This window comes from Cynocephalus volans, chromosome 2 (genome assembly GCF_027409185.1).
Source record: "Cynocephalus volans isolate mCynVol1 chromosome 2, mCynVol1.pri, whole genome shotgun sequence".
Classification (NCBI taxonomy): Eukaryota; Metazoa; Chordata; class Mammalia; order Dermoptera; family Cynocephalidae; genus Cynocephalus; species Cynocephalus volans.
Window position 1 is genome coordinate 63023462 of NC_084461.1, and position 13646 is coordinate 63037107.

At 37.0% G+C, this 13646-nt stretch overlaps 1 protein-coding gene across 1 annotated transcript in view; it reads right to left on the bottom strand.

Annotated features, from left to right (window-relative positions):
• Positions 1 to 13646, bottom strand: part of ANKRD31 (ankyrin repeat domain 31) — a 148214-nt gene that overhangs the window by 45289 nt on the left and 89279 nt on the right. Inside the window, exons 14-17 of the mRNA XM_063087604.1 lie at positions 11395 to 12910; positions 10697 to 10870; positions 6023 to 6160; positions 5025 to 5167 (exon numbers count right to left, since the gene is read on the bottom strand). Coding sequence (XP_062943674.1) covers positions 5025 to 5167; positions 6023 to 6160; positions 10697 to 10870; positions 11395 to 12910 — 1971 coding nt within the window. The remainder of the gene's footprint in view (positions 1 to 5024; positions 5168 to 6022; positions 6161 to 10696; positions 10871 to 11394; positions 12911 to 13646) is intronic.

The following is a 13646-nucleotide window of genomic DNA, read 5'->3' on the forward strand; positions in this document are numbered from 1 at the left end:
AACAGCCACACCTACTCATTTACACCTTGACTATAGCTGCTTTTGAATTACAACAGTAGTTGAGTAGTTGCAACAGACTCTGTGGGGTCCAGAAGACCTAAAATGTTTACTATCTAGCCATTCACAGAAAAAATTCCCAACCCCTGCTGTGGAACAGAGAATTTTCTGTGATGACGGAAATGTTCTAATCTACACTGTCCAATATAGCAGCCACTCAACACATATAGATATTGAGCACATGAAATGTGGCTAATGTATATGAAAAGAACTGATTTTTAAATTTAATCAATTTTAAGTAATTTAAATGTTAACAGCCACATGTATCTAGTAGCTACAGTATAGGACAGCACAGCTCTAGACCAAATACTTCATTTCAGGGGTAAAGACACATCTATCTTTCTCAGGTAGCAGAACTGGACTTAGAATCCAAGTTCTCCAGTAATCATTTAAGGGTTTTATTGACTAAATCAAACTCTCCTTTTGCTTTCTCCTGTGGTAAATTTTTAGAGAGGACCCTCTATTTCTAGGTAATCATTTTCTCAGTTTTCACAAGTTACCAAATTGCAATGAGGAAAAAATACAGCCTTCAAAATAGGAAAATTCTAACTAATGAAGACCACATATAAAATTTGACCCAAGTGAACATCTCTTCCTGTTTATTAACATGGCATCTTTCCCATCTATCATGTCAAATCTTTTATTATTTTTAGTTGACACATAATAATTGTACATATTTTTTATGGGGTACAGTGTGATATTTCAATACATGCATATGTGTAATTATCAAATCAAGGTAATTAGCATATGCATCACCTCAAACATTTATTGTTCCTTTGTCTTGGGAACATTCAAAATCCTCTCTTCTAGCTATTTGAAAATATACAATAAATTGCTGTTAATTATAGATACCCTATAGTGCAACAGAACACTAGAACTTATCTCTCCTATCTAGCTGTAATTTTTTCTTTTTTTTTTTTGTCTTTTTCGTGACCGGCACTCAGCCAGTGAGTGCACCGGCCATCCCTATATAGGATCTGAACCTGCGGCGGGAGCGCTGCTATGCTCCCAGCGCCGCACTCTCCCGAGTGTGCCACGGGGCCGGCCCCTAGCTGTAATTTTTTATCCATTGGCTGACCTCCCACTATTCTTCCCTACCCCTGACCCTTCCCAGCCTCTAGTAACCACTATTCTACTTTCTACTTCTATGAGACCAACTTTTTAGCTTCCATATATGAGTGACAACATGCAGTATTTATCTTTCTGTGTCTGGCTTACTTCTTTCTGTGCCTGGCTTACTTCACTTAACATAATGTCCTCCAAGCTCATTCATGTCACTGTGAATAACAGCATTTCATTCCTTTTTATGGCTGAACAGTATTCCACTGTGTATATATACATTTTCTTTACTCATTTATCTGTTGATGACCACTTAGGTTGATTCCATATCTTGGCTACTGTGAACATACAATAGACATGGGAGTGCAGCTATCTCTTTGACACACTGATTTAACTTCCTTTGGATGGATAACCACTATTAGGACTGCTGAATCATATGATAGTTCTATTTTTAGTTTTTTGAGGAAGCTCCATACTATTTTCCATAATGTCTGTATTAATTTACATTCCCATTGAGAGTGTGTAAGAGTTCCACTTTCTCTGCATCCTCACCAGCATTTGATACTTTTTGTCTTTTTGGTAGTAGACATTCTCACTGGAGTGAGATTGTATCTCACTGCGGTTTTCATTTGCATTTCCCTGATGATTAGTAATTTTGAGCACTTTCTTCATATACCTGTTGGCCATTTGTATGTCTACTTTTGAGAGGTGTCTGTTCAGATAATTTGCCCATTGTTTGAGTTCCTTGTATATTCCGGATATTAATCCTTTGTTGGATGAATAGTTTGCAAATGTTTTCTCCCATTCTGCAGGTTTTCTTTTCACTCTGCCGATTGCTTAATTTGCTGTGCAAAAGCTTTTTAGTTTGACATAATCTCATTTGTCTATTTTTGCTTTTGTTGCCTGTGCTTTTGAGGTCTTATCCATAAAATCTTTGCCTAGACCAATGTCCTAAAGCATTTCCCATATGTTTCATTCTAGTTATTTCATAGTTTCAGGTCTTATATTTAAGACTTTAATCCATTTTGAGTTGATTTTTTTATATGGTGAGAGATAGAGGTGTCTAGTTTTATTCTTCTGCATATGGATATCCAGTTTTTCCAGCACCATTTATTGAAGAGGCTGTCCTTTCCCTAATGAATGTTCTTGCGCTTTTGTCAAGAGAGAGTTGACTGTAAATACCCAGATTTATTTCTGAGTTTTCTATTTTGTTCCATTGGTCTATGTGGCTGTTTTGATTACTACAGCTTTGTAGTATAATTTGAAGTCAGGTAATGTGATGCCTCCAGCTTTGTTCTTTTTGCTCAGGATTGCTTTGGCTATTCAGGGTCTTTTGTGGTTCCATACAAATTTTAGATTTTTTTTCTCTATTTCAAAGAATATGACAGGTCTTTCTATTTCTTTATGGCCTCTTCAATTTTATAGTTTTCCTTGTAGAGATCTTTCACCTCCTTTGGTTAAATTTGTTCCTACGTTTTCTTTTTCCTTTTTATTTTTTGGTAGCTATTATAAGTGAGATTGTTTTCTTGATTTCTTTTTCAGCTTGCTCATTATTGACATATAGAAATTCTTCTGGTTATTTTATGTTCATTTTGTATCCTGCAACTTTACTGAATTATTTTATTAGTTCTAAGATTGTTTGGTGGAGCTTTTAGAGTTTTCTCTGCTCAGCATCTTTCTCTTGATTGTTGATCAATTTACCACTGGTCACTGATGTTGTAAATAGCCAAAAATAAAATGGAAATATACTTCAAGTTGATTGCAAAGTGAAAATTAAAAGATGTAGAATTTCCTTAAGTCATGCATTAAAACAATGTTCGAGAAATGTTTGAAGCACCTGTGAAGGCACTGATGCGTGAGTAACTGACAAAACTGTTAGCTTAAAAAAAAGAAAATCACAAGGATTTGAATATGAAAGGATTAACAGACCTAGGGAAAACTTGTGATGTCTCTAAAAATTGCTGAAAAAAGATCTTCCTTGAGATCATGATGCAAAGATCAACTGTAAGATAAAGGATGTCCTAAATGCTGTCATACAACTTTGCCAGAAAAATTAGGCCAAGAAAACACACTTTATTAAGTCTTTTGCTGTTCTAGAAATTAGTACTTGTTTCAATTACAACCTAAAAATAATACTGTTTAGAAAAGAGTTAACACAGCAGGCCTAAGACTACTATCCAGAAAGGTAATTTGCCCAGTTGGCCTTTAGCTGGCATCTGTGAACTTGGCTGTAAACAGTACTTTGCACTGATATAAAACTTTGCCTAACTGAAAACAGTGGCTCACTGTGCTTAAACCGTCTCCACGAGCAATGTGGTTTATGCTTCTGGGAATCTAGAATTTTGGTATGTGCTACGCAGAGGGTGCCTACAATAAAAATCTTGAACATTGAGTCTCTAATGGGCTTACCTGAGCAAGAACAGTATATATGTTGCTATACTTTTGTTGCTGGGGCAAGAGGAAGTTCCATGTGAGGAAGAGAGCACAAGGAAGACTTCACATGGATATCTCCAGATTCCACTGTGTCTTTTTCTCTTATGATCTGGATGTGTATCATTACTATACTACTATAATAAACCTTAGCCATGAGTACAATTATATACTAAGTTCTATAAGTCCTTCTAACAACTCTCCAAATATAGGGATGTCGGTGACCCTGAATGCAAGTACAAATAAGAAAATTAACATTTTGTTTGTTTGTTTTATGTGGCATTTTTCAGGATAATGTCAAAAAACCTGATTTTCCCACTATGAAATTTTTAACCTTATTTAAGTGGTTAAAAAAGCACTTTACGTGCTTTTTCCCTGTACAAATAAGCATTAGGTTCATGGCTTCAATGATTCTTTCTATATGCTTTCTTCTATTTCATGACCATACAACCTTGAGAATTTGTCTCTTATTTCTTAATTTAAATATCTTAAAGGCCAAAGAGCTTCTTTGGGTTAAAAGAAGCCACACTGAAGATTAGCCTACCTGCTTTGGCATTACTCCTAATCTTTAGTTCACATCTCTTATCTCTATAAATCATAAATTCAATAATACTATTCTTTCACATGACTACATTTAGACTAAAAACAGCTGGAATATACTTTCACAAAATTAAAGTCACCAAGCTTTTAAAAATATAGAGAGACAGATAAATAGGTATTCATGAGGGATCCAAGGAATTTTTTATATAAAAGTCGTTTTATGTTGGTGGTGGTGGTTTCTGTAACTATTTTTTCAAAAGCAATAATTATTTCTGAAGTCTATATTGCCTATTGATCAGCACCGCACTCTACCGAGTGAGCCACGGGCCGGCCTGCTCTATATTGCCTATTGATAACAACAAAAGTTTTCTCCCAATATTTGTCAAACAAAAAGATAAGTTAAAAAATCTGAAGCATCTATATTCGAAATTCGATGTCACTAAAATAAGGATCCTAGTAATCTTCTCTTGTGATACTTTTATTATTGGCTGCCTGGGACAGAAAAACAAAGGAGAAAAAGACACAACAAACCCACAGGAAAAAAGCAATTCATGTTTTTACCCCAAAAGCACTGAGAAATTTTGATTAAAAAAAACAACTAGCCATCACATGTAACATCACTATAATCAGACAGTTTTATGTATAACAGCAAATCATTTTAGACAATTAAAAATGGATAGTATTAGATTTATAGCCTGTGTTTACTTTCTTCTGACTAACATGAATTATGTGATGAAGAGACAATGGAAAAATGATTCATTTATATATTGATTTTCCAATCCCCACACAATATTGCATATTCATTTGTAATTTTAAGCAGGTTTTTAAAATCACATGTTTTACAGAATTATTTTAGTTCTCAGTTTAAAATATCTTCACTTTTTTCATTCATTTTCTTAAGAAAAAGTAATAGGAAACTAATCTGATGTGCACTATACCTTCAAATGATTGTTTGCAACAGCATCGTGTAAAGGCAGAATTCCATCTACATTTTCACAATTAACATTAGCACCAGCTTTTAATAACTCTACAATTATATCATTAGATCCCTCATTAGATGCCTCATGAAGTGGTGTCCAACCTAAAGAAAAAAAGGAAAAAAAAGCTCCTCCTTACAAATCAACGTTCATGTAATATTTTTATTACTAAGGTTCTTTTGCATTAATGGAAGTAATGTCTACATTGAGTGATATGTATATACTAAGTATTGAACAAGAAATAATACTGAAAACTACAGCTTTAAAATGTATAAGTTCCATTTTTTTTAAAACAAATCGATCTCATCACAAATATTTGTTGGTACAAGTGCCAAAACAAAAGACTTCCAGAATGCAAAATATAATAAGACTAGAGTAAACACAAATCATTTCAATTTGTTTCAACTCAGATATTAAAATACTTGACTTTCATATTTGCATCTTTGCATTGTCATATTTCTCTTTAAAATGAAATTTGATTCAATCAACCTTTTAGCTTTCCCTCTGAATTCTTCACACAAGATTCTTTTGTGCTTGAGTGAAATGTCAGTAAATCAATTTTTTAAATGGAGGTTTAGAATAAAAATAAGGGAAGAGGGAAAAAAAGAACAGTATGAAGGGAGAAGGAAAGAGAAGAGACAGGAAACTGGGAAAATTCTGCATTCTCTCCAAGGTTAGAAAATGAAACTAAGGCTTCCAAGGAAAAGGCCCAACTCCCTTTACTTCCCAATCTGTACACCTACTTTGAATGCTCCCAAATAGATGTTAAAAACTGTTTCAAAGGAGAAAGTTATTTTAGCAATGTTAAATCCTACTATTCAACTACATGATAATATATTATAATACAGATTGCTCAAAGTTAAGTTATATATCAGCCAGAATCAAAATTGGAGGCGGTGGGGAGAAATGTACATTTCAAGTTCAAATTATAAAGACAATTAAATTAAAAGGATCCAAACCTGCATTATCTTTCAGATTCACATCTGCTCCAGATTCTATTAGAGCTTTCACCAGAGATAAATTTCCTTTTCTGGCAGCCAAATGAAGCCGGCTTTCTCCTCTGGCATTCCTCTTCTTGATCCCAGCTGCTTTTATTTCTGTAAATTTGCCAAGCAAAACTGAAGCTTCTTTTCTGCCAAATGCTGATTATTACAAAGGACCTCAGAAAATACATACCAACTTCCTTGAAATATCCTAAGCAGGGTGCACTACATATTAATATTAATTAATATCATCACTGCTATTATTGTTTTAAAGTACAACTTGTGAAGAAATTATAAAGCATCTAAGCACATGACTTTGCATTCATTCTAGCAGTTGATTAATCATTCCATCAAACACTTGATTAAAACAAATAAACTTGCTTCAGTTCTACATTCAGCTCACTCTCAGCAGTCCTTTAGCAATGAATAAAATTTTTCTTTAAAAAAAAAGTGATATTATAAAAATCTTCTTCCTAAAGCTATTCTGTACCTCATTGGGTGTGTTCCTGATCACACAAGATGCCAAGTACCGAACTATGGCCAATTGGGTTGTCTATTTGTCAAGCTAGAGCCAGGGTCTGGATCTCTGGTGCTCACAGACCCTTCGAGCCCGTTCACAAACCCTTCACACGCAGGTCTATGAGCTAGGTAACTGGACAAAATGGTCCTTGGAGGCTTGGTTGAAGAAGGAATAGTCTTTATTCAGCACACACACATCTAGGAACTAGGCAGTACAAAGGTGAAACTCAGAGACTCAACTGCTACTGGCAAGGTCCAAAGTAAAACCGAAACTGAGCAGCGGCCAGCAGAGCAAACATGTTCCATTGTTAAACGCGAGCTCTACCGGTCAGCTCTGCTAACTAACTGAAGCACACACAAAAGCAATTAACTAAAAAGATACATTGGCGCACATGCGCACTAACTCTGCCCACACGCAACTTGTTTACAAGAAATGTCAAGGGAGCCTGACTAAATTATCCTATTTTCCCCACCCTACCTTTCTTTCATAAAAAATGCAGTACAATATCATTGTCCAAAGATTTTTTTTCTTTATCTTTTCCTTGCAGTGAAAGTGAGAGAGACTTAAGCTGGAACTAAAGTAATGGACGGATCATATGTTTTCCCTCATTTCCTCCCCAAAACATGCTAAAATGATAGTAAAAGATATTGAAAAGTGCCATTTAAAGAAAACAGAAGAGGAAATGATAGAGGACAGAGACTTCAACAAATTCGGGGGAATTGGAAAGTCACTGATGGAGAAGAGTGAACTGACTTAGCAAAGTGAGGAATGCTCTAACTCAAGTTCCTGCAAAGGGAATTACAGAGGAAGAGAGACAATCTGAACCCAGGCACTCAGCACTTGGTAGTATCAGGAACCACAGAAGGAAGGTGTGTGGAACAGGGCTGGAAATAGGGAGAATGATTGAAAATTTACGAGGGTACTTCAAAAGTTCATAGAAAGATTCATATTATCTTTTAATTTTACTTTTCCACAAACTTTTTGAAGTACCCTTCTATGCATAGAAAAGTTGAGACACCAAGTTCCCTTCCCCACCACTCCTCTTACCCCAGATCCCTATCCCAAAGCCAGGAACCTGGAGGTTTGTTGTCTGTACAAACTGCATCACAGAAGATTCAGACTGACATGCAAGGCAAAATAGAGGGTTAGGGGGATGAAACAGAAAAGAATATTCATTAAGTCAGCAGTATCAGTACCACCTAGGAAACTTGTTAGAAATGCAAATTCCCCAGCCCACTCCAAGCCTACTTTTGAGGGCAGACTCTAAAATGGCCCTTATTTATAGCTTTGTATAATCCCCTTCTTTTAAATAACTTGCTTCTAACCAATAGAATATCTCTCAATATTCTATTTCACTTCTTTGATTAAGTTATAAGAGATTGTTAACATCTTCTGTCTTGCTAGCTGATTTGCTCTATTACATTCAGTTTGTATGCTTTGATGAAGCAAACAGCCATGCTGGAGAAGCCTATACACTAAGAAACAAAGGATGGCCACCAGCCAATAGCCAAGTAGGAACTGAGGCCCTCAGTCCAACTACCCTCAAGGAACTGAATTGTGCCAACAACCACAAGAGCTTAAAAATGGATCCTTCCCTAGTCCAGCCTTCAGATGAGACCCCAGTCCTGGCCAACACCTTGATTTCAGCCTATGAAAGATGCTGTAAAAAGACCTGGCTAAGCCATGCCCAATTCCTGACATACAGAACTACTACATTTGGACTTCCAATCAAGATGGTGGAATAGACAGTACCCCGCATCACCCTCTCCCACAATCAACCAATTTACAATTATTAAAAAGCAACGAACTGCCAAGCTGAGGCTGCTAGAGCTCAGGGGAAGAGGAAGAGAGACCTACGGAGTTCATGAAGGCAGGAGAAGCCATGATGAGAGAAAGAAAGGACTGCTCTGTTTTGAGCCATAGCCATTTTAAGGCTGGCCCTGATGAGCACATGGAGCAAGAACTGGCAAAAGCTGTAGCTGTGCCCTTTGAATGAAGTTGCTTAGAAGCTGCAAGGGAGAAGAGGGCCCTAGTGGCCCCCAGGTCAGCAAAACCACTTACAGGGTTCCTGTGAACCCACAGAGGAACAAGGAGCCACATACAACTGAAAAAGGGAGCCACTCAGAGGCTGGTGAGTCACTGCAATGGACTGGTGCATGGCCCATCCCATGGGAAGTGTTTGGAGTGTGGGCAGTGGAGGAAGGTGGACCCACCCGGGGTACACTGGGGCACAGCATGGACAGCTCATTTGCCCTGCAATCAGCATAGGCCCACTCAGTGGAGACTGATCAGAAATATAAAACTGCAGGGGGTGCAGTTTGCTGAAAAGACACAGGCCCAGACCAGAGTTTCCACACAACTCACATGTATTGGACCTCACAAGACCCAGAAGGGCTTACAAGGTCAACAATTAAAGTCCGAACTGCACAAAAAGCCTTCCCCAGGGAATCAGCAGCAAAGCAGCAATTTAGCTCAACCACAGGGCTCAAGTGCTGGTCTCCACAGGAACTTCCTCCATTTTAGAAGTAACCAAAGGACAAATTATTTCCAGTGCAAGAGTTTAAGTGGTGGGAATAGCAAATAATCTAATACAGAATTTAAAGAAAAAACAAAAAACCCACAGATCAGAAACAAAGTTGTGATATTAACCAGTAAAGGTCTACCACCACCAAAGAATACCTATAAAACCTAGAAGGACTGAAAGCCCCTGGTGGGGGAGGGCCAAGGGCCTCAGCCATGCTCCCTTGACATCTGCATCCAGCCCAGCAACAACCACTAAGCTGCTGCCGAAATCGCCCCAGGCCCCCAAGCCAGGGTGGTGGGGGGGCCGAGGGTCTCAGCCATGCTCCCACAACATCCGCATCCAACCCAGCTACGACCACCAAGCCACTGCTGGAAACACCCCAGGCTCCCAGATTGGAGGGGGGCCAAAGGCCTCAGCCATGCCCACCCAAAGTCCACATCCAGCCAAGCCATGGCTGAGCTGCTGCCAGAAGCCCTCCAGGTTCTCCTGTTGGAATGACGGGGGTGCCATGGGCCTCAACCATGCCCCCCTTCCTCTTCCTCCCATCCTAGCCTCCTTCTCCTTCCTCTCAATTACCGCAAACTGGGTAGCTTAAAACAAGAGAAATTTATTCTCTCATGATTTGGAGACCAGAAGTCCAAAATCAAGGTGTCAGTAGGACTGCACTCCCGCTGAAAGCTTTATGGGAGTTATGCCTCTTCCAGCTTCTGATGGCTGTCAGCATTCTTTGGCTTCCCAGGCTTATGGCTACATGGCTTCTTTGCCTCTATCTTCACATCATCTTCTCCTAGGTGTCTCACATCTCCTTCTGTCTTTCTCTTATAAGGACACTTGTCATTAGATTTAGGGCCCACCTGGATAATTCAGGATGATCTCATCTCAAGGTCCTTAACTTGATTACATATGCAAAAACTTTTTCCAAAGAAGGTAATATTCATTCTTTTACCATACAAGGTAATAAAATATTCACAAATTCCAGGGACTAGGATGCGGATGTGTTTTGGAAGGCCATCATTCAACCCACTACAGGAGGTATGTATAAGAAGGGCTTCAGTTTACATAAGAGGAGGAAAGTGGGGTAAGGTTCACAGAGAATGCCTAATCCAGTGTCCTTCCTACCTTAATGGATAGTAGATAAATCAACTTTTCAGTGTTTACTGTTTAAACTAAATGGCCCAGCCTATTGTTCATTTTAGAACTAGCTCCAAGAACTATCAAAGAATAGTCAGCTTGTCCATATTGCCAAATACACACAGTTCATTCATCTGACAAAAAGAAACCAGTGGCTATGCTTCTAAGGGGCCCGACACAATTCACCCCTGCTGCCCCCACTGAATAGTTTTGCTGTCTCTGTTGTTTATCTTATCTTCTCTAACATAAACTAGAAGTCATAGGCAGAAAAATGACAAGAATATATCTGAAGACTAATGGATTTTCAAGTGGTGCCTTAACAACAAATATAGCTGAAATAATCTTATAACTTAGTGAATGGCAAAAAAGATAAACAGAACTCATATATCTGAAAGTTTAGAAATTCCCTGAAGTAGAGTGGATTGCTTGGCTTGATTGTATATATTTTTACCCATACAATTATAGGAATACGAACCTTGCAGGTTGCAGGTAGCTTTCAAGAAACTTTGCCTGTTTTTGAAATTCTGAACTTTTCTGTGTTCTTGGAGATTAGCAGACATGTGAATTTCTGAATCTGTTTTTTCTTTTCTCTCCTCACAATTTTTTATAGTGCCTTCATCTTCACTGATATTATTAGTTACATCCTCATCTGAAACACAAATATTTTACAATATCAGTGTTGTAGTTCTCCTTTCTGGTTACATGACTAGAAAAAATTCAGACTTTTATAGAGTTTCTGTTCCAAGCTTGACTGTTTAAAGGAATGAAAGCCTTTAAAAATATTTTTTATATAACAAACATAAAGTTTGCGGGTTGTAATTCTAAGGGCAATACAATGAATAGTTGAAATCAAAGGCAGTAACAATTTCCTGCAATGAAAATACTGTTAGGTTTCGTGGTACTAAATGCTATATGTATTTTTAAAAAACAGAAAAATTAATAGATACACTGTTCATTAACTTCTATCAGTATCAATTTAGTGACCATCTTTGATAATAACAGTTTTACTTTCCAGAAAAACACTTTTACTTAACTATTAGATTTAGCAGCATCCCAAATCATGTCCTTATTCTTGTCAGTTTGGGCCTATGCTGAGTGGAATTCAGTTAAGAATTTCTATAAAATAAGTAAATCTATAGGAAATGCATACGAATTGAGCATTACTATTAATACCTGGTTTGTGAGAAATTTCCTTCTCTTCTCTTTGACTAAGTTGTGAGATGCTGGTCAATTCTTTATTCATACTGTCAGTGGAATAAAAATCTGTATTATGTATAGTCTCATTCTCTGGAAGGTCTTGTATCCTTTTTTCAACTTTAGTTGTTTCTCTTACTTGAGAGTGAACAACTGTAGATAAAGGCCCATTTGAAGAACTTGTTTTTTGGACTTTGTCATTGTAATTCCTTTTAATGTCTTGTTTCTTTGGCACCTTTTCCACAATATTTGTATCTGTTTGATCCACTAAAGACGTTGGTGCTGTGGGGCTATGATCCTGAGACTCTTTGAATAGCTTCACATGACCAGTCAACTTTGAAACTTCATGTGTTGAAAGTGTTCTTGTACAAGCCAGAAAAGTTTGCTCAGGATTACCAAGTGAGTGATCAAAAGGAGTTCCACATATGCATTGTTCATAATTTGCAACATGTTCAGAAATGACCACATTATGTGAATCAGAAAAATTAACAGCTTCCTGTTGTGCAAGCATGGTTAGGCTGCTTGCTTTTAATTCATTTTCCAATGAAAAATGGTCTTCAGAAGGTAAAAAATGTTGAAAATCCATTTCTTCTCTATTTGTTGTATTTTCTTTATAGTGGCTTTTGCAATCTGTAAAACATATTACCTTTGTTGATGTTACAGCCTTCTCAGAGGTACAGCAACTACCGTCATCATCATCATCAGTATTTTCCTTTATAAAAGATGGGAAAGAATTTTCCTTTTTATTATTAAGGCTCTCATGTTTTTTACCTGAGTGATTATTTTCATGAGATTTATAAGGGCTACTGTGTTGTTCTTGGTGAGTGTGAGGCTGCTCATCTTCAGTAACAAGTGGTAACTTGATTTCTTTATGTAATGAAAGTCCTGAGAAAGAAACAGCTTCAGTTTGGTCAGTGGATTCTAATTCTAAGAACTGTATTTCTTGACTATCTGATAAACCTAGGTTCTGGCTATGTGTCTCTTTAGAAACTGAACAAGCCTCAATATTGTTACTTAATCCATTTTTCAGGCTTGACAGAGTTGAGCTAGAAGGTTCACATGACTCTTCTGGAAGGTCATCAAGGGTTTGGAGAACATGCTGCTGACAAGTAACAAATCTGTTTATTGTCCTGGAAGAAGAGACAACTGTTGACTTTCTTGGATTGCAGTCTCCATCATCTGCTTGAATCCTTTTATGTAGTCTGTTTCTTCTTCCTTTACCTTTAGACGCATTTGTGCTGGGATCTTTGATATTAAGCAGATTGCCCTTTCTGAGTCCTGTAGAATATATCTGGTTAAGAGCTGATTGTTTATGCTTGAATTTACCAAATTTTGTGTTTCTGGGATCTTTCTGGTAATGTTCATACACATTGTCTTTATTTATAAATAAACCCTCTTTGCTTCCTTTATCAACTTTTACATGTTCTGGCTTCTGTCTGTTGGAATTTTCATTACAAACAGACCAAATGCGATTTTTGGAACTGAATTTTGGTTTCTATGGAAACAAAATATACAGTTAGCTTTAATTATCAGCTATAGTTCTGTACTCAATTTAGTCTGGATTATTGATAAGTGAAACTATTATTCCATTTAATTTTATAATTTGATCTAACCACAAGATCTGCTGGGATATATCCACTCTTATATTTCAGAAAAGTAGACTAACAGAAGAAACGCAAATGAAATAGACTTAGACTCAGTATGTGTACTAATCTTTATTTTCTACTGTACATTTTAATTCTTTTTTGCCAGTATTTTAGCACTATTAATCTTACTAAGCATAATAAAAAATTTTAATATGCATAATTTTTATGGGTTTTAAACTAATCAGATAAAAAAACTTTACAGGAATGTTTTAGAAACAGTTTCCTCTCCCAAATATTATATAGCTAGAGCTAGAATTAGGAGAGTTTCTTCCTCTGGTATCTGGGAGAACTATAGGTAAGGCAATGGAAGAAGGGATTTAAAAACAAGAAGACAGATATGCTTCTAAGTTGGTCTGTATACAAAGATTATTGTGGGCTGCTAAGATTAAAACAGGAACACTGCTTCCTCTCACTTGCTACAACTCAAATCCCAGATGAAGAGTAACTGCCCACCGTTCGAAGGTACTTCACAAAGTTCATGAAAAGATTCACATGATCTTTTAATTCTATTTTTCCATAAACTTTTCGATGTACCTTCGTATAAAGTTTGAAGGGATGGACTGACACCTTTGACTCTTATACTGT